General features: G+C 59.9%; 3 protein-coding genes across 11 annotated transcripts; 2 read left to right on the top strand and 1 right to left on the bottom strand.

The window, feature by feature from the left end:
• The first annotated feature begins 1,646 nt into the window (after positions 1-1,646).
• Positions 1,647-18,115, top strand: KANK3 (KN motif and ankyrin repeat domains 3). 9 transcript variants are annotated; one of them, XM_054050201.1, is made up of 12 exons: positions 3,726-3,792; positions 10,156-10,230; positions 10,485-12,173; positions 12,365-12,464; positions 12,603-12,809; positions 13,347-13,434; positions 13,730-13,949; positions 14,247-14,389; positions 14,690-14,890; positions 14,981-15,079; positions 15,364-15,458; positions 16,912-18,115. In XM_054050201.1, the coding sequence occupies exons 2-11, from the start codon at positions 10,194-10,196 to the stop codon at positions 15,415-15,417; spliced, it is 2,838 nt and encodes a 945-aa protein (XP_053906176.1). In that variant the 5' UTR covers positions 3,726-3,792; positions 10,156-10,193; the 3' UTR covers positions 15,418-15,458; positions 16,912-18,115. The 9 variants fall into 9 exon arrangements, with proteins under 9 accessions (XP_053906171.1, XP_053906173.1, XP_053906172.1 ...); XM_054050199.1 differs by having other exon boundaries at positions 15,361-15,458; XM_054050196.1 differs by lacking the exons at positions 3,726-3,792; positions 16,912-18,115 and adding an exon at positions 1,647-1,710 and having other exon boundaries at positions 15,361-16,905.
• A 298-nt stretch (positions 18,116-18,413) lies between these two features.
• On the bottom strand, positions 18,414-19,041 carry RPS28 (ribosomal protein S28). Its single transcript, XM_054050203.1, has 3 exons — positions 18,935-19,041; positions 18,799-18,846; positions 18,414-18,604 (listed from the first exon to the last, which is right to left on the bottom strand). The coding sequence occupies exons 1-3, from the start codon at positions 18,971-18,973 to the stop codon at positions 18,482-18,484; spliced, it is 210 nt and encodes a 69-aa protein (XP_053906178.1). The 5' UTR covers positions 18,974-19,041; the 3' UTR covers positions 18,414-18,481.
• A 388-nt stretch (positions 19,042-19,429) lies between these two features.
• NDUFA7 (NADH:ubiquinone oxidoreductase subunit A7) lies at positions 19,430-21,130 on the top strand. The gene is made up of 4 exons (XM_054050202.1): positions 19,430-19,540; positions 19,674-19,723; positions 19,803-19,952; positions 20,878-21,130. The coding sequence occupies exons 1-4, from the start codon at positions 19,490-19,492 to the stop codon at positions 20,972-20,974; spliced, it is 348 nt and encodes a 115-aa protein (XP_053906177.1). The 5' UTR covers positions 19,430-19,489; the 3' UTR covers positions 20,975-21,130.
• The last annotated feature ends 4,640 nt before the right edge of the window (positions 21,131-25,770 follow it).

The following is a 25,770-nucleotide window of genomic DNA, read 5'->3' as shown; positions in this document are numbered from 1 at the left end:
AGTCCCAGAGCTGGCAACATGCACTCACAGCCCAGAAACCAACCATGTCCTGGGCTGCATCCAAAGCAGTGTGGCCCGCAGGGCAAGGGAAGGGGTTCCGCCTCTCTGCTTCGCTCTGTTGAGAGCCCACCTGGAGCCCTGCATCCAGTTCTGGAATCCTCAAGATAAGGAGGATATGGAACTGTTGGAATGGGCCCAGAGGGAGGACATGAAGATGATCCAAGGTCTGCTGTGGAACAGCTCTGCTATGACAACAGGCTGAAAGAGTTGGGCTTGTTCAGTTTGGAGAGGAGAAGGCTCCGGGGAGACCTTAGAGCAGCTTCCATATGGAAAGGGGCTCCAGGAAAGCTGGGGAGGGACTTTGTAAAAAGGCATGGAATGATAGGATGAGGGGCAATGGCTTTAAATTAGAGAAGGGAAGATTTAGATTAGACATCAGGAGGAAATTCTTCACGATGAGGGTGGGGAGGCCCTGGCCCAGGTTGCCCAGAGCAGTGATGGCTGCCCCATCCCTGGAGGGGTTCAAGACCAAGTTTGGCTTTGAGCAGCCAGGCCAGTGGGAGATGTCCCTGCCCATGGCAGGGCAGTTGGAAGTAGATGATCTTTAAGGTCTCTTCTCAAACCATTCTATGAATCTATGTGCAGGAGAGACAGGAAAGCCAGCAGGTCCTGCCATTTACCTCCAAGCCTGGGCTTGGCTGCAGCTGCTGGGGCTGCAGGACCGGTCCTGGATCAGCGTCCCTGGCCTGGGGTGAAGCCACTGCCGAGAACTTCCAACTTGGGAAGAACTTTTCTCCTTGCTGCCTCCCAGACGCAATTGCGATTTACAATCACTAACTGACCCTATGACTTCTCCAGCCACGTCTTTGTATTTGAGCTTTGTAGAGTTTTGGCAGAAATGGTGACTTGGACATAAGGACTGTCTTTTGGGATTGATTCTTCTCAGTTCCGAGAGCTTAAAGCCAGAGGAGCCTGATTGGTGCGAGGAACAACTCAGCACCTCTTGTTCCAAGACTGCTGCTGAATTTTAGCTTGGAAATATCTCTGCACTGCCAGTTCTGCTCCCCAGCACCCAAGTTCAGCAGCCCCAGGGCTGTTTCCTTGAGGCATTGGGTGATTCCAGGCCACCCGCTGTCCCACAGCTCTGACCAGCTGTGAAGCTGGAGGGACATCGCTTTCCTAAGCTCATTTTTCCTCAACTCCTCTTTTATGTTTTTTTTTTTTCCCTGCCCTCACAAGGAGGAAGCAAGAATTGTCGTTTGACCACGGGGTCCTCACGGGAGTGAGGGACCTGGATGTGGGACTAGGAGCTCTGTGGTGACACCAGCAAGCAGATACTGGTGGAATCTCACTCATTGCACCAGACTTCATCTTTCCAGATCTGGATGAAGGCAAGGCGTGCGACTCCAGAGGATCCAACCGATCTGTTTTGCAAGCAGTTAGTAACTCGACAAGAGCGCTGCTCTTCAAGACCTGCTCTGGAGATGGAACCAGGGCATGAAATCCCTGTGTTCATTACCGCAGGATGCAGAGGAGGCCAAGTATGTAAATGGGTTGGAGAGGGATGAGGTGTGGTGGTGGAGGTAGATCCATTAGGGTTATTAAGGTACTTCCGTCCGGATGCAACCCCTTTCTCAGGAAGTCCCCAAGCTGCCAGCAGGCATCTGGGAGGGACGCCGGGAAGCACGTCTTGTTTCTCCTGCTCTTCCCGTGAGTAGCGTTACAGGAGAGAAAGCTGTGGAAAAACACCCAGGGGGTTCAGCAGCTGAAAACAAAGCAAAACTTCTTGCTGAGGGTTCCTCCGTTGCAAGAGACTGGAGCGGTTAACGAGGGCAACCCAGAACTCGGCGTCTGAGAGAGCTGAGCGCAAAGCAGGCAGGGAAGAAAGTTGGCAAGGAAAGGAGACAAACAGCCTGCGCTGGGACGAGGGAGGCTGCCAAAACCCAGCGGGGCCAGGCCGGGGAGCCCAGCCAGGGCGAGCGGCACAGCGCTCCCAGCCATGGTGGGACGAGGGCAGGATGTCCCCTTTTCTCCAGGGTGACCATTGCTGAGGGGAGCAGGGTAGGAACATCCCCATCCCAAGGGAGACTGGAGAAGGGGCACTCCAACCCCAGGGTGATGGGGGCAGGGGATCCCCAATCCCATAGATAACCAGGGCAGGGGATCCCCCATTCTTAAGGGATCTAAACAGGACAGGTAAGTCCCCATCCGCAGAAGCAGGGGAGCCCCCACCCTGAGGGTGATTGGGGAAGAGGATCCCCCAATCCTGGAGTTACTGGGGCAGGGGACACCCCCTTTCCTGGCCTCATGGGGACAAGGGACCACTTTCACCTGGGTAATGATGAAAGGAGACACCTGAGGTGACCAAGGCAGGGGACACACCATCCTGAGGGTGACTGGAGCAGGGGATCCCCCATCACTCCAGGGCTGGGGCAGGGGACACCCCTTTTCTGATCTCATGGGCACAAGGGACCCCCCTTCCCCAGGATAAAAAGGAGATGGGATCCCTGGGGTGACCAGGGCAGGGGACACCCCCTTCCTGGGCTCATGGGGACAAGTGACCCCCCTTCTCCAGGGTGACGAGGAGGGGGGACCTCCAGGGTGACCAGAGCAGGGGACACTCCCTTTCCTGGGCTTGTGGGACAAGGGAACCCCTTTCTCCAGCGTGATGAGGAGAGGGGACCTCCAGGGTGACCAGGGCAGGGGACACCCCATCCTGAGGGTGACTGGAGCAGGAGATCCCCCATCTCTGGAATGATGGGGGCAGGGGACACCCCCTTTCCCAGACTTAATGGGACAAGGGACCCCCCTTCTCCAGGGTAACGAGGAGACAGGATACTTGAAGGGATGAGGGTTGAGGCCACTCCCTTTCATGGGTTCATGGAGGCAAGGGACATGGGGACAAGGAACCCCCCCTTCCACAGGATAACGAGGAGATGGGACCCCTGAGGTGACCGGGGCAGGGGACACCCCCATCCTGAGGGTGACTGGCGCAGGGGATCCTCCATCTCTGGAGGGATGGGAGGAAGGGACACCTCCATCCTGAGGGTGAGTGGAGCAGGGGATCCCCAATCTCTGGAGGGGAAGGGACACCTCCATCCTGAGGGTGACTGGTGCAGGGGATCCCCAATCTCTGGAGGGGAAGGGACACCTCCATCCTGAGGGTGACTGGTGCAGGGGATCCCCCATCTCTGGAGGGGAAGGGACACCCCCATCCTGAGGGTGAGTGGAGCAGGGGATCCCCCATCTCTGGAGGGGAAGGGACACCCCCATCCTGAGGGTGAGTGGAGCAGGGGATCCCCAATCTCTGGAGGGGAAGGGACACCTCCATCCTGAGGGTGAGTGGAGCAGGGGATCCCCAATCTCTGGAGGGGAAGGGACACCCCCATCCTGAGGGTGACTGGCGCAGGGGATCCCCCATCTCTGGAGGGGAAGGGACACCTCCATCCTGAGGGTGAGTGGAGCAGGGGATCCCCAATCTCTGGAGGGGAAGGGACACCCCCATCCTGAGGGTGACTGGCGCAGGGGATCCCCCATCTCTGGAGGGATGGGGGCCGGGGACACCCCCTTTTTTGGGGCTCATGGAGACAAGGGACATGGGGACAAGAGACCCCCCTTTCCCCAGGGTGACCAGGGCCCCCCCGGGGTGGCCGGGGCAGGCGACACCCCCTCTCCCGTGCAGTGACCCCCCCAAGCCGCGGGTCCCCCCGGGGCGGTGCCGGTGCCGCCTCCCCCCCCGCCCCGCCCCGGCCGCTCCGCCGCCCGCCCGGCTGCGCCGCGCTCGGCACGGAGGTGAGCGGGGAACGGGACGGGCCGGAGCCTCCCCGGGAGCGGCGGGGGCGGCCCCGACATCCCCGGCACGGAGAGGGGCTGCGGCCGCCAGCGGGGAGCGGGAACGGGCCGGGACCGCGTGGCGGGGGGGGCACCGAGAGCAGAGGGGACCGCGGGGCGGGGGGGGGGGAACGGGGCTGTTGGGACCCACAGGGTTGGGGGGCAACTGGGGCTCTGGGGACCTGTTAGAGTTGGGGGACACGTGGGGCTCTGGGCATCTGTTAGGGTTGGGGGACATGTGGGGCTCTGGGGACCCAGAGGGGGCACGTGGGCCTGTGGAGACGTGTGAGGGTTGGGGCGCACTTGAGGCTCTGGGGACGTGTTAGGGTTGGGCGGCACTTGGGACTCTGGGGACCCACAGGGCTGGGGGACACTTGGGGCTGTGGGGGTATGCTAGGGTTGGGGGGCACTTGGGGCTGTGGGGACATGTTAGGGTTGGGGGGCACTTGGGGCTGTGGGGACATGTTAGGGTTGGGGGGCACGTGGGGCTATGTGGACCCACAGGGTTGGGGGGCACTTGGGGCTGTGGGGACATGTTAGGGTTGGGGGGCACTTGGGGCTGTGGGGACATGTTAGGGTTGGGGGGCACGTGGGGCTCTGGGGATCTGTTAGGGTTGGGGGGCACTGGGGCTCTGGGGATCTGTTAGGGTTGGGGGGCACTGGGGCTCTGGTGACCCACAGGGTTGGGGAGCACTTGGGGCTCTGGGGATCTGTTAGGGTTGGGGGGCACTTGGGGCTGTGGGGACCTGTCAGGGTTGGGGTGCACGTAGGGCTCTGGGGACCCACAGGGCTGGGGATGCTGAGGGGCAACGAGGACACAAGGGACCTGCAGTTCTAGGGGTGCTGGGGGGCTCTTGGGATGCTGAGGGGCTCCCAGGGCACTGGGGACCAACAGGGCTGGGGGTGTTGAGGGCCTCCCGGGGCGCTGGGCAATGTTAGGGCTGGGGGGTCTAGGGGACAGCGAGGGTAGAGGGGACCTACAGGGATGGAGGGGCACACGGGGCTCTGGGGACTGTTAGGTCTAGGGGAGCTGAGGGGCTCTTGGGGTGCTGAGGGGCTCCCAGGGCGGTGGGGACGTGTTAGGGCTGGGGGTGTTGGGGGTTACTTGGGGCTCTGGGAACCTGTTAGGGCTGGGGAGGCTGGAGGACACCAAGAGTACAAGGGACCCGCAGGGCTGGGTGTCCTGGGGTGCTCCTGGGGTGCTGGGGACCTGCTAGGGCTGGGGGTGCCTGGGGGGCAGTGAGGATAGAGGGGACCCACAGTGCTAGGTGTGTTGGGGGCCTCTCAGGATGCTGAGGGGCTCCCAGGGCGCTGGAGACCCACAGGATTGGAGGTGTGGGGGACCTGTTAGGGCTGGGAGTGCCATGGGGCACCCAAGGGTACAGAGGACCAGCAGGGCTGGGGGCTCTGGGGGGCTCCCGGCCCCACAGGACTGGGGGTGTTAAGGGCCTCTCAGGATGTTGGGGGCTTGGGGACATACAGGACTGGAGACACTGGAGGGCACCCCAGGGTGTTTGGGCCCCACAGGGCTCCGAGGAGTGCTGGGGGCACCCTGGGCTGCTGCGGGCCCCTCTGGGGTGCTGTGGAGTTTGGGGTGCTCCCTGTGCCTGGGTACCCTGGGTGTGAATTTAACCGCTTCGTCACTGAGCATCTCCTGGCAGCAGCATGATCCCAGGCTGTTGGACTTGTGGCCAACCCACATGTTGTCACCAGCCCTGTGGGAACTGAGGAAGTGTTGGTGGGAATTGCTGGTGGGCAGCAGCGGCAAGGGTGTGGGATGAGTGGTCGATGTCTTCTCATGGAGATAAGGGCATCCTAGAAGAGCTATAGGTGTGATAGGGTACGTAGAGCTGATCCTCACGGGAGTCCATGGACCATGTGCCTGTTGTCGAGGTGTTGTGTGAGCTCAGGGAGGTTCTCCAGGTGCTGGAGCGGGTGCAGAGCCCGAGCAGCCCCGTGGCCTCGCAACCCTCGGGGCCAATGATGATGGCAACTCCAGAAATAACAGCCCAACCCTGAGCTCGGGCTGTGGAGGAGATCGAAGCATTTCCCTTTTCCTCCCTGGGTCAGCACTGACGCACCCACCGGTACGGGGTCCGGCTCCTCCAGGAGCAGCACCAGCCTGGCCGGCATGGCCAAGGCAGCCTGGGCGAGGGGCACAGGGACAGCAGGTGGCACAGAGCATGGCTTGTCCCACACAGCCCCGGGACACGGGATGGGGACAGGATGGGTGGCCAGGAAGGTGTGATGGGCCCTGGGCACCTCCCATCTGCACCCAGCGGGTGACACTACAGGTGATGGGTGGCTTTGTGCGAGGAGCCCAAATCCCAGCAGGTCGCTGGTGGCAGAGAAAGCTGAGTGCTTGCTCAGTGGTTTCCCTTTAAATTTGGAAGAGTTCAGCCCCAGCTTCAGGGCTTATCGCCTGCGCGCAGCTTCGAGGGAAGCGTGCCTGGCTGAGATAAATCAAGTCGCGCTGGCCAGCGCTGCTCTGGGCTCCGTTCTTCTCACATTCCTCATGAGCTCAGTATTTTGGCTCAGGAGGAGAGACAGGAGAGCCCTCCCAGTGTCCATCCCTGGCCACGCCGGTGGAGCAGCTCGAGCTGCACAGCAGCACATGCCTGAGCCAGGGCTGCCCAACTGGTGCCCCTGGCAAAGGGTCCAGAAGAGTCCGGAGCTCCGATGCCCCAAACCCTGAGGATCTGGCGATCCAGAGCAGAGATCATCCCATGGACCAACAAAGTGAGGGGTCGCAGCGGGCTCTGGCTGGGCATGGGGTACCGGGTGGCACCTGAGCTGTGCCGAGGTGCCCAGGCTGCTCTGTCCGTGACGTGGCTTTGTGTTGTAATTGAGCAGAGTGGCGCCAGTTTGGGCTCCAAGTTTCCTCTGTTGGAATTGGTATAACAGCAAGAGAGGGAACCAGAGGTGGTGAGCCCAGGGCAAAGCATAGCCCTGCCTGGCAGGGATGCCCTGCTCTGCACATCCTCTTCCTCCTCTCGCTGCTGAGCCTCCCCAGAAGTGCGTCACTTTGTACTGTCCTGCTTCTCTGTGGAAACTCCAGGGCAAGAAACAATGCTTTAATTTCTTCCAAAGGAAGCTGGGATCGTGTAGGCTTCCCTACCTCTGGCACCCAGGGATCCCCGTGCCCAGCGCCAGCGCCACCAAGACCCAGTGCCTGCAGGAGCTCACGAAAATCGGCTGTTGGCACCAAAGCAGCCAGCACGGTCTTCCCTGTTGGGACTGCAGCCCAGGTGGAGAGCAGCTTCTCTTTGAACTGGTGCCGCGGTGATGGCAGCCAGGGACAAGGCTGGCTTTGTACGGCCGCCCCGGCAGGTGCTGGGCACTGGGCCATGGATGTGGGAAGTTAACCCTCTTGTCACTGCTGCATGCCAGGGCCAGCTCATGTCCAGCTGGCCACTCGCCTTGCTGCCCAGCCCAGCCCACCATAAGTGTGTGCATCATTGGGATCCCATTGAGGTTTGCCCATTGTGGGGATCCTGTTGAGGTTTGTCCATCGTGGGGTCTCCATTGAGGTTGCACATCCTGCGGAACTCATTGAGGTTTGGCCATTGTGGGGTCCCCATTAAGGTTTGCACATCCTGGGGACCTCATTGAGGTTTGGCCATCGCAGGGACCCCATTGAGGTTTGCCCATCGTGGGGTCCCGCTAAGGTTTTGCCATCACAGGGGCAATTAGTAGATGGTTGGGAGTTTGCAGGTCCCACCGCCTGGCCTGGCCCTTTGTTTTGGAGCTGGATGAAGGCAGAAGCTGCTGCGCTGGGCCCAGCCCATCCTGTTGGACCAAAAGTGATGGGGGCTGAGCTGCAGAAGGATCTCCCCGCCTTTGGGGGTGGTGGGTTGAGCCACACGGTTGAAGCAGCTGCTGGCGTTGTCCGTAGGAGCAGGACGAGGTGGCAGGGGGGGACGAGCGCTGCATCCATGATTGGCAGAGGGGACAGCAGGCAGCGCTGGCACAAAGGGCACTTCTGCCACAAGCGGGAGGAGCGGTGTGGGAGACCTCCTGGCAAGGGTCCCGGTGGAGGAGGCTTTTCCTGGCACAGCCCCAGGCAGGACAATACCCGGCCAGGCAGCGGAAGGGAGCTGCCGGCCGCTTCCACCGAGGAAACGCACCCGCTGGCTCTGGGTCCTGTTGCTCTCCCTCTTCCCCCCCCATCCGATTTACGGCACAAGCCCAGTGGGAAGTTTGTCCTGGCCTCTGCGCTGTGGAATCACCTGCAGGGAGGGTCCAGGACCCTGCGGAGGAGGAAGCCAGCTGCTTCCTGGGATGATGTTCTGGAATCCTCAACGTAAGAAGGAGATGGAGCTGTTGGAACGGGTCCAGAGGAGGCTACAAAGATGATCCGAGGGCTGGAGTACCTTCTATAGGAGGACAGGCTGAGAGAGTTGGGCTTGTTCATCCTGGAGAAGAGAAAGCTCAGATGAGATCTTAGAGTGACCTTCCAGTACCTGAAGGGGCTACAGGGAAGCTGGAGAGGGGCTGTTCATAAAGGCTTGTGGTGATAGGACAAGGGGGAATGGGTATAAACTGGAGACGGGCAAATTTAGATGCACATAAGGAGGAATTTCTTCCCCTTAAGAGTGGTGAGACACCGGCCCAGGTTGCCCAGGGAAGCTGTGGCTGCCCCATCCCTGGAGGTGTTCAAGGCCAGGTTGGATGGGCCTTGGGCAGCCTGAGCCAGTGGGATGTCCCTGCCCATGGCAGGGGGGTTGGAACTGGATGATCTTTAAGGTCCCTTCCAACCCTAACTCTTCTATGGTGGGACTAAGACAAGGTGGGGGACACGCGGACCCTTTTGGGCATGAAGCTGGTGGCACAGGAATGGTGGAGTGCCAGCATGGAGCCAGGACGTTCCAAAGGGATGTGGAAGGGGTGCTAGCATGGAGCTGGGATGTTCCCAAGGGAGGTGGAAGTGGGGATGTCCTTCAGCTGCAGATGGGTTGGTAGAGGAGTTGGAGAGCCCCAAGATCTGACCCGGTGACTGGTGCGAAGCATCTGATTCCTGCCCGGTTGGGCTCGGCCCCTTGGCGCCGTGCTGCCACCTCACCTGGGTGCCCAGCTGGAGCCCGCACCCCTGCTGCTTCTCCAATCTCCTGGCAGTGGCATGGTCAGGGCGAGCCGTGGGCTGGCAACTGCAGTGGCACAGCTGGGGCTGGGGAGCGGCATTGGCGTGGGCTGTGCTTGCAAGTCCTCAGCTGTCACACTGTCCCCAAGCCGGGCCATGTGACGGGGGCAGCCACAGCAGCTCTGCTGGGAAAGCCTGGCTCCTCCAGCTGTCACGGGCAGAGGATTCGGGGATGGATGCGGGTGTTTCTCTGCAGCCAAGGCTGGATCCTAAACCCTTCTCTGACCCCTGCCTTGCCCTAGGGCTGTGCCTGAGCAGCCACTCCTCTGCTCACGCCTCCACCCCTGCTCTCTTCCGAAAATAACCCGGTGCCAAATGCTTTGCCTGCCAGCAGCTGCGCAGCCCCATGGCCACTGCGCCCCACCACGCAGGGACCCGCTGCTCCGGGAGGGGGAATACCACGCGCAGCAGCAGTGGGTGCTCCTGGGGTGCTGTTTGCCCCCATCCCGCTCTCACCGAGAGCACTTCCCACCTGGGCCCTGACACCCAGATGCTGCCAGATGTGGCAAGTTCACAGCTGGCATCTCCCCCAGCTGTGAGCTCACCCCTGCACGGCAGTCGCAGCCCGCTGGCTCGCCAGTGCACCTGGGCATGGCTCCTGGGAAACCAGGATCCCATTTCATCCCCCCAACCATGCCTTATCCTGCATTATCGACAGGGAAAAGCAACCAGGTCCCTTCTGGGGGTCACCAGCCCTTGAGACAGCCCCAGGGACCCCAGCCCTGCTCGGTGGGTGAGGACATCGTGCCCAGTGAGCAACGAGTGCTGGCAGCCACCTGCCGTCTTGTGGCTTTGCGAAAGCACCAATTCCGTTTATCCAAAGCAAACTTCTCCACTGAGAATCACACCTGTGAAGGCTGTGGCGTCTTTTCTTTCCCACTCGCTCCCTGAGTGTAGCTGAGCTCTGACTCACAGCTCGGCACTCTCAGAGCCGCCCCAGCCCGGACTGCGGAGCATTCCTTAAATGTACAAGCAGTCCCTGGCCTCGCAGGCAGCACCGCGCTCGCCTGCCGAGCTGCGGGCTCCAGCCTCAGCCCCACGGCACTAGAGAGGCGAGGGGCCCGTGGATGGCAGGGATGCTGCGGGGGGCTCCCCGGGTCGGGGGACGTGGCTTGTGGACCCGTGGGGCTCACTGGCCCCCGGTTTGCAGGGTTTCGTCAGACGTGGCCCCATTGTTGTTGCAGGTTAATGGTCTCGCAGTCAGCAGCATCCTGGGGAGAAGATGGCTCAGCCTGCACCCCTGAAACAGAACCTCCCAGGTAAAAGGACCCTGGGACATTGCTGGGCAGGGACAGTGGCACGGCTCACTGTCCCATCCTCTCCCCACGGGTTTTCTAACCCCAGCGCAGAGCCCTGTAACACCTGATGGCACCGAGGGTGGCAGGGATGGACCCTCTGCCAGCAGCAGAGATGGGGAGGGGAGCTGTATGCTGCAAATCCCAGTATAACCCAGTTAGAAAAGCCGCCTTGTCTCCACCAGGTCTCTGCCTAACTGTTCTTGCTCGTCTTGCAGATCTCGGGGGCCCATTCTTGTACCGGGACCAGGACGATGGGGAAAAGAGCTCGTATTCAGTGGAAACCCCCTATGGCTTCCTCCTGGACCTGGATTTCCTGAAATATGTCGATGACATTGAAAGTGGCCAAACGCTCAAGAAAGTGCCACTGCCTCGCAGGGCAAAAGGGACCCGGCAGCCCCCCAGCGCCCTGCGCAGCCCCAGCAGCCACACCAGTGCCTGGACCTCCACTGAGTCCCTCGCCTCCATCACCAGCGAGGAGGGCAGGACGCTGCTGTCCCCACACCGCCGTGCGCCCCTGGAGCCCCCAAGCAAGCTGACCTCCCACCCCGTCTCGCCGCCACCACCCATACGGCTGCTCCAGCCTCCCACCCACAAGTGCCTCGTGCTAAACCCACGGGTGGAGAAGACCTTGCTGGAGACGAGCAGGAGGCTGGAGCAGGAGCATCTGCAGGATATCGGTAATCCATCCCGCAGTGTCCCAAGTCGGCCGCCCCCCTGGGTGCCAGTGGGTACCGAGGGCCAGGTGGGCTGGGGCCGGGTTAGCCCCGGCAGCTCGGGGTGCAGCACACCGGCCGCAGGGCTCGGCACTGCCCCGCTGCAGCACGTGCGGGAGCAGATGGCTGCAGCCCTGCGGCAGCTCCGGGACCTGGAGGAGCAGGTGAAAACCATCCCCCTCCTGGAGACACAGATCTGTGAGCTGAAGAGGGAGAAGGCAAAGTTGATGGAGAAGCTGTCAGTGGAGACCAGTGAGGCTTTCGGCCGCCCCGCTAGCTCTGATGCTGGGGAAGGCGAGGAGCCTCCCCAGTCGGGGGCAGAGAGCGAAGCAGAGCCAGCAAAGGGGCGAGTGAGCAAGATCGCAGAGCTGAGGAAGCTGACGGAGAAGCTGGCTGTGCCGGAGCGAGGTGTCAGGGCTTGGCCATGTAGGAGCCCCAAGGCCAGCGAGAGGCCATGCCGCTCCGTGGCGGTGGGTGAGGACCGAGCTATGACCGACGCAGTCTTCTACTACCGGTCACAGGGGGAGGGTGATGATGTGCCGGACAGCAGGGTGAGGGAGCGCAGGGATGCAGCAGTCTGGGTGCTGGAGTCCTCTCTGGGAATGGCCAACGAGGCGGAGCAGGAGCTGGAGCTGCTGCAGCAGACAGTGGGGCACCAGAAGGAGGTGATCGCCATGATGGAGGGGCACCTGCAAGAGGCCACGCGGGAGCTGGAGGAGCTGCGGCTGGAGGTGTGCGCCCGTCGGCCCCACGGGCGGGCGGACAAGGAGGTGACGGCCAAACCACAGGTAGCCGAGGCGCTGGTGGAGGCAGTGGTGCCAACAGAGAGCCGAGCGGCTGGCGAACCCCTCGAGACAGCGGAGGCAGGCGTGGAGTGCTGCCCGCCAACCACCTGCGTCGGGGTGGGCTGCCACCCTGACGAGCGTGATGCAGCGGTCGGCCCCGATTCCATCGCTGGGTACGAAGACAAGGGCAGCCAGACCGACATGGGCAGCGCTGTCCTGGTGGACAAGGAGACAGAGCCTGGTGCAGGCGATTCTCCGAGCAGCCCCTTGGTGCAGGGCACAGGAGCAGTGGTGGGGATGTGCCAGAGCAGCCCAGTACCAAGGGCAGCCACACCAGAGACGACGCACAGCGACCAGGACCCATCGCTGGCACAGGATGGTGGAGCTGCCCCCAGCCTTGCAGCTGGTGAGTTGGCACTGGGGATGGCCCCAGGGTCTGGGTTGGGATGTTCCTGCAGGTAGGGCCAACGCTATCTGTGTCACCACAGCTGCCTGCGCTGCCCATCTCCCTCCCATGCCCACTCTGGAGCCTGGTGGTACTGGGGTGTGCGGGGAGGTTCCTGCTTGCTGGCCCAACACCCATCTCTCTGTCCCCAGGAGCCTTGAAGTCCATCATGAAGAAGAGGGATGGCCCCGCTCAGAGCAAGGTGGAGGGCAGCAAGAAGAGCCTGCAGTTTGTGGGTGTGCTGAACGGCGAGTACGTGCTGAGGGGCTCCTGCCACCCCCAAGGCCACCCCCAGCATCCCTGTACTGGGCCAGGCGTGGTGGCAATGGGGGAACTTGGAGGGGATGATGCAAGTGCCCAGTTGCCGCTGAGCATCCTCCCTCCGTGCAGGTACGAGAGCACATCCAGCGAGGAGGAAGAGGAGGAGGAGGAAGGAGATAGCTCCTCCGAGAAGGCTTCAGCTGACAGCTCTGACAGCTCGGAGCAGAGGGACAGCGAAACCTTCGAGGAGGAGGCTGAGGAAGGCGAGCATGAGCCAGGACAGGAGCACAAGGGGGACAGTGTGACCCTGCCAGAGCCCTTGGAGGTGAAGGAGAAGTAAGTGCTGATGAGGAAAGGCTCCCTCACCCCGCACAGCAAGGAGCCACAGGCTGGCACTAGCCCTGCCGACTTGGGCCATCTGCCCTGGTTTCTGTGCAGCTGATGGGAAAAACGCATTCGTGTCCTGCAGAAATCATTCAGCAGGAAAAAAATCCTTCCAGCTTCTTGGGTCTGCTAAGGAAAGGGTAGGACTGAGGCCCCAGATGCCTCTTCGCTGGAGAAGTTTGGAAGGGGAAAAAATAAACCAACAGCTCTTAATAGCATTTTTCAACAAAAGGAAAATATTTGGCCTAAAAATGTGTAAATTGTGCCTGAACAGGTCCGTACAAGGCTCGGTTCAGCAGGGGTTTGCAGCAGCTGAAGCTGCCACGGTGCAACTATCAGGCTGGATGCTGCACTGTGGGTTGCTCGTGGAGGCTCACTGGCTTTGGGGAGAGGAGTGAAACCTCCCCGGGGGGACTTGGGGCACCCCTTGCTGGCGTGGCTTAGGGGTGGGGGTGCAGCCTCGCGCCATAGATGCCCTGCACTCCCCAGGTTTGAGCTGAGCTCCAGGATGCGAGAGGCCTGCCTCATCGTCAAGACCCACTTGGGCCACCCCAGTGCCACCAAGAGCAAAGAGCTGGTGAGTGGGGTGCAGTGGGGGGGACACCTAGTCCGGCCCTTGCCAGGATCCTCTGGGCGCTGGCCTTCCTCAAGGCTCAGCACCTTCCCCAGGACACCGCCCTTTGCACCAGGCTTTGTCCTGGATGCCCCAAAACCCCTGTGGACTCATCTTGGCCATCCCAGCACAGTTTTCGGGTTTGCCTTTGCTTGGTCCCTCTGGAGGAGGATTTCTGCTCCCATGCCGGGGGAGGGGGTAGGGGCAGTGCAGAGGCTCGGGGAGCCACGGCCCCTACTCAGCCCCACACCCCCCACAGATTGCCAGCAGCAGCCTGGTCCTGCAGGAGTGGTTCCGTCTGTCCAGCCAGAAGTCTTCCGTTCCTGACACAGTCGCCAACCACCTCCTGGCCTTTGCTGAGGTCTCGCCAGCTCTCCTGGCCCACGTGGTGAACCTGGCAGACGGGAACGGCAACACAGCCCTGCACTACAGCGTCTCCCACTCCAACTTCCACATCGTGCGGCTGCTGCTGGACACGGGTCAGTGCCCCCCACCCAAGAAACATCCCCCCTGCCACCACCCCATTCTGTAGCCCGGGTCACATCCTGGCCACACCCAGTATGGGGGAAGGTGCTGGCCGTTGGAGAGGCTGGGAGAGCTTTCCCTGGGCTGTGTCTGTGCAGCCACCTCAGCCCTTGAGGAGCTCAGATTTAATGGGGATCACCCATCAGCAGGGCTGTGGGATGGCTCACAGCACCCCAGGCAGGGCAGGAGCCAAAGCTGAGCCCCGTGCCTCCTCTCAGCACCCTGAGACCCTGCTCTGCCTGTCCCCACAGGGGTCTGTAACGTGGACCACCAGAACAAAGCCGGCTACACAGCTCTCATGCTGGCAGCGCTGGCAGCCGTCGAGCAGGAAGACGACATGAATGTGGTCAGGAGGCTCTTCAGCATGGGCAACGTCAACGCTAAAGCCAGCCAGGTTGGTGTGAGTTGGGAACCACATCCTGACCCTCTCCCCGCACCCCTAAGGGGCTGCCAGGGCCACACTCGGCTCCTCCAAGGGCAGGACCATAGCTCCAAAACCTGGAGAGGCCAGTACACAGGGAGGGCATCACAGCAGGAGCTCCTTCTGCATGGCATCAGGGCGCTCAGGTCTCCCCTACACCTCATTTCCAGCCAGGGAGGCGCTCAGGGACTGTGTGGGCACTGGGGATAGCAGAGGGACGAGTGGGTGGCCCATCCGGGCAGGAGCAGCCAGGCAGCATCCCTTGCCTCACAGGCTGGCCAAACGGCGCTGATGCTGGCCGTCAGCCACGGCCGGCAGGAGATGGTGGAAGCCCTACTCGCCTGCGGAGCCGATGTGAACCTGCAAGATGAAGAGGGCTCAACCGCACTGATGTGCGCCTGTGAGCACGGCCGCGTGGAGACGGTGAAGCTGCTGCTGGCTCAGCCCACCTGCAACATCTCCATCGTGGACAGTGTAAGCTTCTGCTCCTGGGTCCTGGGCACACTCACCCACCCTATGTCCCATCCCCAGACCTGTCCCCAGCTGCTCTCCCTTCCCTTCTAGGATGGTAACAACGCTGTTGCCATCGCGCTGGAGGCCGGCCACAGCAACATCGCTGTGCTGCTCTACGCCCACCTCAACGGCACAAAAGCACAGCTGCCCGTGAGTACCGCAGCTCCAGCCATGTGCCCTGTCCCACGCAAGGGCCACAGAGGTGGCCCCACACCGCCAGCTCAGCTGCACAGGGGGCCCCATGGGAGGGGACAGGGCTGTGATACACACGATATCTCCCAGGAAGGGGCTGCAGGGGCAAGAGCAGAGCGTTCCAGGTGCCACATGCTTGGTGCATCCTCCGTAGCCAGGAACCAGCCTGGCTGGCCCCGAACAGGAGCTGCTGGAGGGGTCTCTGGTGACACTTGTGTGACTCTGCTCTCTCTCTGCAGCAGGGGACATCACCAACAGCTACCAAGAGCTCTGGGAGCCCAAAGAAACCAAATTAGAGCGACTTTAGGATCCAGCCAGCCACCATCAGCACTCGGCTGTAATTTATGTCCCCTCTCCTGCCACTCTGTCCTGTGCCGAATGGCTCTCTGCAGCTGCTTTAATCCTCCTGTCACTAGAGCAGGTGCCATCCCTGGACCTCACTCACCAATCTGTGCTGCTGGAAGCAGCCCACGCACAGCCATCTTGCTCCACCAGGTGACAGAGGAGCCAAGCATCGTGACCTTGGGGTGGGAAACACAGCGGCAGAAGCCACCCCCATCCCCTCTGCTCCTCACAACTGCTGGAGCTGCACTGCCTCGGAGCCCTCTGCAAGTCACTAACTCACTGGGAACAGGAGAAAACAAACCCCACAGAAACAGCACCTGGTTTCTACTCTCAGCCAGCTCCAAGAAGGCATCAGAGCTGGTGTTGGGGCGCAGGGCTGTGAGAGGGAGAGTGTTGGTTCACGGGGTGCTGGCAGAGAAGTGGTGCTTAGCAGGACAATCCTGCACAACAATGGGAGAAGGGACACAAACCAGCAGGTTAAAACTGCCTCGGATGCGGGCTGGGAGCACTTCCAGACGGAAATACTTGCCCTTTTGTGGCATTTCCTTTCCTGGCTGAAACCTGAACTGTTTCTAGCATATGCACACAAAGCAAAAAAACTATATTGCTTATTCAAAGGACTGAGTTCAACATGAAATCACCATTTGCTCAATGGGAGCAAAACTTTGGGCACCTGGGGTTGCAGCCAAGCTGACAGAAGGGGGCTGGGAGCCACGAATGCATTTAGGGACTGAGACTTGCCAAGCCGATGCCTACATGGGAGCAGGGACCTTCTCCCCAGGGGGAGAGAGAGCTGTGACCTAAACATTTCCCATGTTAATCAGTCTCACAGCCACTGATTGTGAAGGCAACCAAATCCCTCGCTGCCCACTTTCCTTCCCAAAAGCTCAGGCGAGCACTGAGGATGGCACCAGGAAAAAAAGATCGGCACGAGCTCAGAGAGAGCCTAGGGCCCCCAGAGATGGAGGTGTATGTTGGAGGGGGGGTGTGCGTCCATGTGAGTGTGTGTGCATCAGGTAGGGTGGGAACAGACAAGGTAAGGACAAAGGACAAGGAGGAAAAAGAGGCTTTTGCATGTGAAGCCAGCTCTGCTCTCTGAATCCCTCACGAAGGTAACGTGTGCCACAGCCCTGCGTCTGCTCCTCAGCCTGGCCTCCCTCATGATCACACTTGCCCCTGCCAAGCCTGGTCTCAGCCCCAGTCAGCTGGGAAATACTTCCCAAGAACTTGTTCTGGGCATCACACTGCTGTCCTCGCAGAGGGGCTGTCTCAGCTTTGCACTAAGGTTAACATAAAATGCTCACAGCCGCTCTAGTATGCTGTTCCATATGTATCCTGTACTCACTGCTTCGGTTTCACAGCTTTGTTTACTGATATTTTAATACTGATGTTTATTTTTAAGATATAAATAAAACCTAAAGTAAAATTATTTTGCACTATTACAGTGACCACCAGCAGTCTCCTGCCTCCTTGTGTGGCTCACACAAAAACCCCCAAAGCAGCTTCACCTGAAGGACAGCCTGACCCAGCCCTCACCATGAGCAAGTTTCAATTCATTCCCTGCAAGTTTATGAACTGGCTGCATCTCTCACTGTGGTTTTCTTCCAGATGAATTCTCCCAGTCAGGAACCGGACTTGTACCATGGTGTTTTCTGTCCTGTTTCACAGGACCAAGTATGGATGGCCCTTCCGTGCCCCTGCTGCTCGGATATTAAGCTGCGCTTTTAAAGGACAGTCATCAGATCAAGAGTGGGGATGCAAAGTCTCCTTCCTCCTTGTGTGGCCAAGGATATTTGGGATGGGCTACAGCTGCTCTGGGCCACCCCCGCCACCAGTTTCTGTCTGGCCACCAACTCACAGCTGATGCCTCCCCTATGTGGGTCAGCCTGGCAGCCAGCAGAGCAAAGGCTCCTCAATCACTGCTAATGCTTTACGGTGAAGGAACAACCAGCAGCCAGAAAATTGAACTCTGATATGGACTTCTTGCACTCATAACTGGTTCACAAGAGCCATGTTGTGGTGCACAGAACGGGAGAGCACAGACCCACCTGAGGCTCTGAAACAGAAAGCCCACAGAATCAAGAACTGACCAAGCCACAGCACAAGCACACACTGACAGAAGCCACTTCGGGCTACCCACGAGCCAACCAGGGCACAGAAAACACCAGCAGGAGGGGGAAAAAGCAGTCCTTGCTATCTGCTCAAGTTCACCTTGGGCATCTATCCCAGAATGGCTCTCCTCAGCTTCAGGATACCCAGAGCCGCAATCCCACCTGTCACCAAGGCACCACAATCAAGTCTGGGACATCAAAAGATACAGAAGCTCCCACCAGAGAGCACAAGGTCAGGAACTGCAGAGCCAACCCAATTAAAACACGTCACAAACCTATCACTCTGTTACAGAAGGAAAATACCAGTATTCAAACAGCCCTTGGCCCACGAATTCTCGGGTTCATTCCTTTCAGTCTTACTTTCATTTTCTGCAATGGCCTAAACCCAGAAATCTTTCTAGCTGACAGCATGGTGAAAAGGAAAGCTAAGGGAAAAATTGAGTGAGACTGGTTTACTGACTCTAAGGGAACAGAGAGAAACACTTGCTCCATGGGCGACTGCCAGGAAAGAGCAAGCAGGTGTATTTATAGAACAGCCCACTGAAGACAGAAAGACAGAAGCAGCAGGCTGCTATTTGCAAGCTAATGCAAAGCTCGATTTTCAACTTGTAATTAAACTCTATAGAAGGCAAGTAAGTTCAGCAGCTCCCCTTTACTGGTTACCTATAGAAAAACACAGAAGTCGGGAGTAAGGCTACTGCAATCAAAACAAAGTTATTTTTGTTGAGTGACAGGTTAAGATATCACACCAAAAGTGTCATATGGAGCTCTAGCAAAAGGCAGGGTGTGCTCCTGTCCCTCCGATAAGCAAACAGAGTGAGTCCCAGGCCAGGGACTACTGTGAAACCCTTTATTGCCATGAGGTGACTCGCACTGGCACCAACCGGGGCAGCGGTGCCATGGCTCAGCGCAGCCGCCGGGCCTCTCGCTCCGACTCCAGCAAGGTGAGGACGTCACCCTCCCGCACGGGTCCCTTCACGTTGCGGATGATGGAGCGGCTCGTGTCGTCCATGAACTCCACGCGCACCTGCGGGGTGAGAAGGGTCAGTCCGGCCCGATGGGGACACAGGGGTCAGCCCCGGCCCCGGCCCGGCCCGGCGGGGACACAGCGCTCAGCCCCAGCCCCGGCCCCGGCCCGGCTTCAGTGACAACTCGGCCCGACGCAACCCAGTCCAGCCCAGCCCAGCCCAGCCCAGCAGGGCCCGGCCCGGCCCCACTCACCTGCGTGCACTGCCCCTGGGACCCGGTCCGGCCCAGCACCTTGGTCACCTGCAGGGACAGAACAGACGTCAGCACGCGGCGTCAGCACGCGGCCCCAGCCCCGCTCCCGCCCCGCTCCCGGCCCCGGGGCCCTCACCCTTGCCAGCTTGATGGGCTGCACGCGGCTCGTGTCCATGGCGGCTCCGCTACACTGGAAAAGGGGCGGGGCCTCCCTCCGCGGCTTTATATACCACCAAAAACCCGCGAGATTAGCGCATCCTCCCCCCCGAGACGAAATCTCGCGAGACTCTGAAGTGCATCAAACCTGGCGAGATCCGGAGCTGTAGCCAAGTCTCGCGAGATCTAAAACTGCTTCATTTAGTACCAACTCTAGCGAGACTTGGCGCTCCCCAACAGACCCAAGCCTGGCGGGACTCTGAATTGCGCCAAACCACGCGCCTCGCCATCCTAAAGTCAAGCCTTGCGAGCCCCCAAGCAGCAGTAGACAGCACCAAGTCTCGTGGGACTTTACTCAGCCTTTAATACTGCCAGATTTAGCCACTCAGCAAGCCCCGCCTCCGCGCGTCTTAAGGTCGAGCCAGATCTCGCGAGCACTCGTAGAAGTACCAAATCTCGCGAGATTTTGCGCACCACTAGAGGTACCAAATCTCGCGAGATCGCGCGCGCCTTCCTGCCCTTCACAGAGGCCAAGATGGCGACGGCCACTCGCCTTATCCAGCGCCTCCGCAATTTCTTGGCTGGGGTAAGATTGGATCCAGTTAACAACGTAGCCAGGGGCTGAGAATCCCCGTGGACCGCTGCTCTGCGCAGAGCAGCGGCCCGCGGGGGCGCGCAGTGCCTGCCGTGCCCTGAACTGCTGTGGCCTTGCTTTGCAGCGGGATCTCCAGGCGAAGCTGGCGCTGCGCTACACGGAGATCTCCAAGAGGTACCGGTGGGGCGGTGGGGCTTGGCGTGAGCGCTGAGACTCGCCCACTGCTGACGTTGTGGAACCGTTCTCGGTTTAGAAGCCAGCCGCCGCCTCGGCTCCCGGTGGGCCCCAGTCACAAGCTGGCCGGGAACTATTACTGCAGCCGAGATGGACGGCGGGAGGCTCTGCCGCCCATCGTGGTGGTGGCGGGGCAGAAGACACTGGCTGCGGGGACACAGGCTGGTGGGTGAGTAGGTTTAAACATAGAGTCATAGAATGGTTTGGGTTGGAAGTGACCTTAAAGATCATCCGGTTCTAACCCCTCCGCTATGGGCAGGGACATCCCACTGGATCAGGCTGCCCAAGGCCCATCCAACCTGGCCTTGAACACCTCCAGGGATGGAGCAGCCACGCTTCTTTTGATGTAGCTCAGGATACAGTTGGCTTTTGGCTGCAAGTGCACATTGCCAGCTCATGTCGAGCTTCTCAATCAGAAAACTTGGTTTAGTTTACGCTACTGATGTATAATGCTTCCAGCAAGCAGATTTCACAGGGCGGTAAAAGGTGGCTGAACTAATTCCTGAAGCCTTGCTTCTTGGGTAAGCTGGAAGGAGGCTTAAGAAATTCCTCTAGCTGGAGTGCTTTCAACTGAGAGCAGCGAAGGTGGGGTAGGGTGTGGAGAACATGTCCTGTAAGGAGCAGCTGGGGGAACTGGGCTTGTTTAGCCTGAAGAAAAGGAGGCTGAAGGGAGACTTTGTCACTCTAGCTTCCTGAAAGGAGATTGTATTGAGAAAAGGTGTCAGTCTCTTCCCCCACATAAAGTGATAGGATGAGAGGAAATGGCCTCAAGTTGTGCCAGGAGAGATTTAGAGTGGATAGCAGGAAAAAATTCTTCGTAGAAAAGGTTGTCAAACATTGGATCAGGCTGCCCAGAGAAGTGGTGGAGTCACCATCCCCAGAGGGATTTAAAAGACCTGGAGATGTGGTGCTTAGGGATATGGCTTATTGGTGGAGTTAGCAGTGTGAGGTTAATGGTTGGATTTCATGATCTTGAGGGTCTTTTCCAACCTAAACTATTCTGTGATTCTATCATGAAACCTGTCCTCCTGAGTAAATGTGAGTATGGATTTCCTAATGTTATTGAAGCCTTTCTCATCCTTCTTCAACCCCAGTTCAGGCTCTGCAGTGACAATAGCTGAGAAGAAACCGGTGACACCCGGACCAGCACTGAAGAAGTGGGAGATTTCAAAAGACCAGCCGTATTTGTGAGAAATAAAAGTGGTGGGGCTGGGTGCGCAGGTCACAGTCCGTTATGCGGTGGCGCTCTAATGGGGAGGCTTCTGGTGCATTTCGGAACAGCAGTGCTGCATGGACCTTGTCCCATTGCTGTGGTGCACGTCTAATAAATATATTTAAAGTTGTGAACATCCCCCTCCTTTTGTTTGTTTATTTTATCCAAATGACTCCTTTTTAATGTGGTTCAGGATGTAAGAGGGGAATAGCAATGCAATACATGCACGTGAGATTAAAGCTGAGTGGATTTGTGGTCCTGTCTGTGACCCTACTCAAGATGAGATGCAAAAATACTGCTGTGATACCCCTGAAGGACAGAGCTGAACGTGACGCCCTGGCAGAAGGGCCCCCGTACTCTGCTTTTGCAGTTGGACTGTGGCCGCTTCTGAGAGTGCCCACGTGCTATGCTCCACACACGCTGCTGGGATGCTGGTGCTGCTGCCGGTCCCTCCGCAAGGACAGCGGGTCCCTGGGCTGGTGTGGCTCTGGTGATGGGTTTTTGGTGCCCCCCTGGCAGGTGTGCCCACTCCTGGTGACACGAGAAGTGGTTACTATTACAGAAAGTGGAATATTTTTGTTTAAGCTCAAGTAAAGCTTTGTCTAAGTAATTGCGTTCTTTGAAAGTTAAAGAGAACGTCCTTCTGAGAACATGTTTTCTTTTCGGCGGTGTTTTTCCAGGCATTGTTCATTCTTTGGGGATGTTGTGCACTGGCTTGAACTGTGTAGTTGGGGTGCGGGGGCTTCACCCCCTTTGGCTCATCCCGTCCTGGGCAGGAGGAGTGCGAGTGGCTGCGCTGGGCAGACAGCGTGGGAAAGCAAGTGCCGCCGTGCCTGCCGGGGCCTGGAGGGACTCCAGCAGCATCAGCTGTGCTGGAAAGAAAGAACCATCAGGAGCAGAGGGAGTGGAGTGGGTGGAGAGGAGAGGAAAAGCGGGCGCGGGCTGCAGGGGTGCTGCTGCAGAGCAGGGGACGCGGGAGAGCTCAGCCGAGAAGAAGCTGGGCCCGTTGGCAAAGAGCAAGCGTAGAGGATCTCCTGCGAGACAGTGGAGGAGATGTGTTGGGCGGTGACTCTGCTGGTGGTGTTCTTGTAGGGATGGAATTGCAAAGGGATTGCGGGGAAAAGGGCACTTGGACGTTGGTGGGAACAGTGGCATGGAGAGCAGGGCCAGAAGCGGGCGAGGGCAGATCTGCGCTGTCATCTGCCTGGGCTGGGGGGAGGCCTCTGCTGTGGTGCCCCCGTCGTTCCCTGAGGCCCGTGCCCTCCTGCCGTGGGGCAGCCTGGAGGAGCTGCCTGAGGGGCTGCCGTGGGGCCGCGGTGGGGTGGTGGGGAGCAGCCAGAGCCCCCTGCCAGAGCCCGGGGAGGGAGGATGGATGGCCAGGGTGGTGGGGGTCAGCGGTGCTTTGGGCGTGGGGCCGTGTCCGTGAGTCCTGCAGGGCCGCGTCTGTCCTGGCTCCCCTGCCAAAGGGCTGCTCGGCCTGGGGCAGGGGCCAAGGGTGTCCCTGTCACCCCCAGTATTGCCTGCCCGGCTGCTGCTGGCTGAGCCCTGGGGGCGGCTCCAATGCCCTTTTGGGCTTGGGGGATGCCATGTGGGGCAGAGCAATGCTTTTGGCCCTCTGGGGAGCTGTGTCCTGGTGCCCCTGCACTCCCTGCCCACCCCATGCAGACACGGAAAGGCTCTGGAGAAACAACAAATTTTACTGACATAATAAGATCAGAACAGTTTCCAAAAATATTTCAAGAACTCCCTCCTCAACACCCACCCGCCACCTGCCCCTCCCAAACAAACAGTCACCCTGGGTTCCCACCCGCTATCCATCTCCCACCCCTCAAAGAATCAGATCCCGCCCCAGCTCCAATCTGCACTCCTGCCCAGCTGCTCCGCCTTCCAGAGCCCTGCGCTGCCTCCTGACATCCCGGTGTTGGGGGATGTTCCGTCCCACGACGCTGCCCTCGCCCCTGGGGACACCAGTGCCCAGAGAGATGGTATTGTCTGGGGTGGTGTCCGACTCCATGGGCACATCAGTGGCGACGCTGATGTTCAGGACTGGAAGGGTGTTAGCTTCCATTGGGACGTCTGTGCCCACGGAGATGTGCTAGGACAGGGTGGTGTCCTCCTCCATCTGGACATCAGTGGTGACGGAGATGTCCAAGACGGAGGAGGTGTCCTACTCCATCTGGACATCGGTGGTGACGGAGATGTCCAAGATGGAGCAGGTGTCCTCCTCCATCTGGACATCGGTGGTGACAGAGATGTCCAAGATGGAGGAGGTGTCCTCCTCCATCTGGACATCGGTGGTGACAGAGATGTCCAAGATGGAGCAGGTGTCCTCCTCCATCTGGACATCCGTGGTGACAGAGATGTCCAAGATGGAGGAGGTGTCCACCTCCGTGGGCACAGACGTGTCCTGGGCGCCGCCACTGCCCATGGGTGCCCCCAAGGCCTTGGCCTGACGGTACCAGGGCCCCCGGAGCAGCGGTTGCCCATGGGGGGCCCCTGGGTTTGCCCCGGCCCGGGGGAGGTGGGAGCCCTGGCGGCCCCAGAGGGCAGCGTTTGGGGGAGCGGTGAGGCGCTGGCTCATGGCGCAGGTGGCTGGGCTGGGCTCCGCTCCTCTGCTCCGGGGACGGTGGACGGTTGGAAGGTGCCGGAGGAAGCCTCTCGCTGAACTGGAGAGAGGAGAGAGAGCTGTGCTGGGCTGGGGGCTGCGGGGAGTCTGTCGGGGCCCCCGCGGAGCTGCGCCCCAGCCCGGCCGTGCCCCTGCTGTGCTGCAGGGCAGTGGGGCGCCTGCGGTAGGGAGCATCCCTCGGGGGGGAGTGCCGAGGGGCCGGGGATGCCGTACCTGCTGGGGGAGCCCAGGGGCCCTGCGGTGCCCCCCGCGCCGGGGGTGCCCAGGGGGCCGGCAGTGGTGCCACGAGCGCCCGGGTGGTCGGCAGAGCTTGGCCGAGCCTGAAAGAGAGCCATGAGCGAGCGCTGGCACTGCCACCCCGAGCTGGGGCAGGAGGGCACACGAGGGGGCTGAGGAGGAGGAGGGAGAGGGGCAGGGGAGGAAGGGCCCAGGGTGTCCCTGGTGCGGGGTCAGGGTCAGTCCTTGCCTCAGCAGGAGAAGGCTGAAGGGCACAGGAAGGGGTGCAGGAGCTGGGGAGGGTATCGGTGTGGCCAGGGACCGCGGCGTGGGTGCCCAGGGCTGACAGCACGGGGATCGGCTCTGCTCTGCAGCGTGGCCGAGCCCCGAATGTTTGGTGGTCGCCGCTCTGGCTGCTTCTGTTTGGGCGTTGCCGGGGACGAATGTTGGGGCTCCCAGTGTTCAGCACCCGGCAACAGCTCTGCTGGGGGAGAGCAATGGGTCACACCAGAGTCCACAGTCCCACTCGGGGTCACCAGGAACACCCGTACCGAGTGGTGTCTCTACGGGGTCCATGCTGGGACCAGTATGGTTCAATCTCTTCACCAATAACAGACATTGAGTGCCCTCTCAGCGAGTTTTGTGTGCCCCCAAGCTGGTTGCTGCAGTTGAGCTGCCTGAGGGGTGGGATGGGATGCAGATGGCCCTGGAGAAGGTTGAGGAGTGGCCTGTGTGATCCTCATGATGCTCCCCAAGGCCGAGCGCAGGCCCTGCACATGGGTTGGGGCAACCCCCGGTGTCAGCGCAGGCTGGGGGTTGAAGGGCTGGAGAACAGCCGTGCTGAGAAGGAGCTGTGGGTGCAGGCTGGAGAGGTGGGGCTGGGTGAGCCTCATGAAGTTCAGCAAGGCCAAGTGCACGATCCTGCACCTGGGTTGGGGTAATCCAAAACACAAACCTAGGCTGGGTAGAGAATGGATTGGGAGCAGCCCTGAGGAGAAGGACTTGGGGTGCTGGGGGATGAGAAGCTGGCCGTGAGCTGGCAATGTGCGCTGGCAGTCCAGAAAGCCCAGCGTCTCCTGGGCTGCATCCCCAGCAGCGTGGCCAGCAGGGCGAGGGAGGGGGTCCTGCCCCTCTGCTCCGCTCTGGGGAGAGCCCCCCTGGAGCCCCGCGTCCGGCTCTGGAGCCCTCAGCTCAGGAAGGACCTGGAGCTGCTGGAGCGGGTCCCAAGGCGGCCGCGGAGATGATGCCAGGCTGGAACAGCTCTGCTCTGGAGAAGGGCTGAGAGAGTTGGGGTTGTTCAGCGAGGAGAAGGGAAGCCTGCGCGCAGCCCTGATTGCAGCCTTTCTGTACTTCAAGGGGGCGGATAAGAAAGACAGAGGGACTTCTGAGCAGGGCCCGTAGTGACAGGAAGAGGGGCGACAGTTTTCACCGGAATGAGGGGAGATTCATCCGAGCTCTAAAGGAGAGACCAGATTGTGACCTTTCTGTGCTTCGGGGGGGCAATAAGAACAGTGGGGACAGGTGTTTAATCGGGGTCTGTTTTGGTTGGACAAGGGTTAATGCTTTAAACTAAAATAGATTCCAACGAGCTATAAAGAAGACATTTTTGACGGGGAAAGGACTGAAAGATTGGCTCAGGCTTCCCAGAGTGGTGGTTGATGCCCCATCCCTTGAAACGTTCAAGGTCAGGGTGGATGGGCTCAGAGCAGCGTGCCCGAGTGGAAGATGGCCCTGCTCCTGCAGGGGGATGCACTGCGTGACCTTGAAAGGTCTCTTTCAACCCACACTATTCAATGATTCTATGATTTATTTCCCACTTGGGGAGGACTGAGCTGTAGGTTTTTGCCTGAGGAAGGAAAGACATGGATTTTCTCTAGCTGTAAGGAAAGAGGTCATCTCCTGACAGTGTTGAGGAAGGCTGTGTTAGGAACC

This window comes from Cuculus canorus, chromosome 27 (assembly GCF_017976375.1).
Source record: "Cuculus canorus isolate bCucCan1 chromosome 27, bCucCan1.pri, whole genome shotgun sequence".
NCBI lineage: Eukaryota > Metazoa > Chordata > Aves > Cuculiformes > Cuculidae > Cuculus > Cuculus canorus.
The sequence above is the reverse complement of the archived record's forward strand: the minus strand, read 5'-3'. Positions and strand labels throughout refer to the sequence as shown.

Excerpts from the sequence above, each read along its gene's own strand:
- KANK3 (XM_054050199.1), top strand. The coding sequence starts at position 10,194 with ATGGCTCAGCCTGCACCCCTGAAACAGAACCTCCCAG. Across the intron at positions 10,231-10,484 it reads CCTGAAACAGAACCTCCCAG|ATCTCGGGGGCCCATTCTTG; the intron begins GTAAAAGGACCC and ends CTCGTCTTGCAG. Across the intron at positions 13,950-14,246 it reads GCGGCTGCTGCTGGACACGG|GGGTCTGTAACGTGGACCAC; the intron begins GTCAGTGCCCCC and ends CTGTCCCCACAG.
- RPS28 (XM_054050203.1), bottom strand. The coding sequence starts at position 18,973 with ATGGACACGAGCCGCGTGCAGCCCATCAAGCTGGCAAGG. Across the intron at positions 18,847-18,934 it reads AGCCCATCAAGCTGGCAAGG|GTGACCAAGGTGCTGGGCCG; the intron begins GTGAGGGCCCCG and ends CTGTCCCTGCAG. Across the intron at positions 18,605-18,798 it reads CCCAGGGGCAGTGCACGCAG|GTGCGCGTGGAGTTCATGGA; the intron begins GTGAGTGGGGCC and ends CTCACCCCGCAG.
- NDUFA7 (XM_054050202.1), top strand. The coding sequence starts at position 19,490 with ATGGCGACGGCCACTCGCCTTATCCAGCGCCTCCGCAATTTCTTGGCT. Across the intron at positions 19,724-19,802 it reads TACACGGAGATCTCCAAGAG|AAGCCAGCCGCCGCCTCGGC; the intron begins GTACCGGTGGGG and ends TTCTCGGTTTAG. Across the intron at positions 19,953-20,877 it reads GCGGGGACACAGGCTGGTGG|TTCAGGCTCTGCAGTGACAA; the intron begins GTGAGTAGGTTT and ends CTTCAACCCCAG.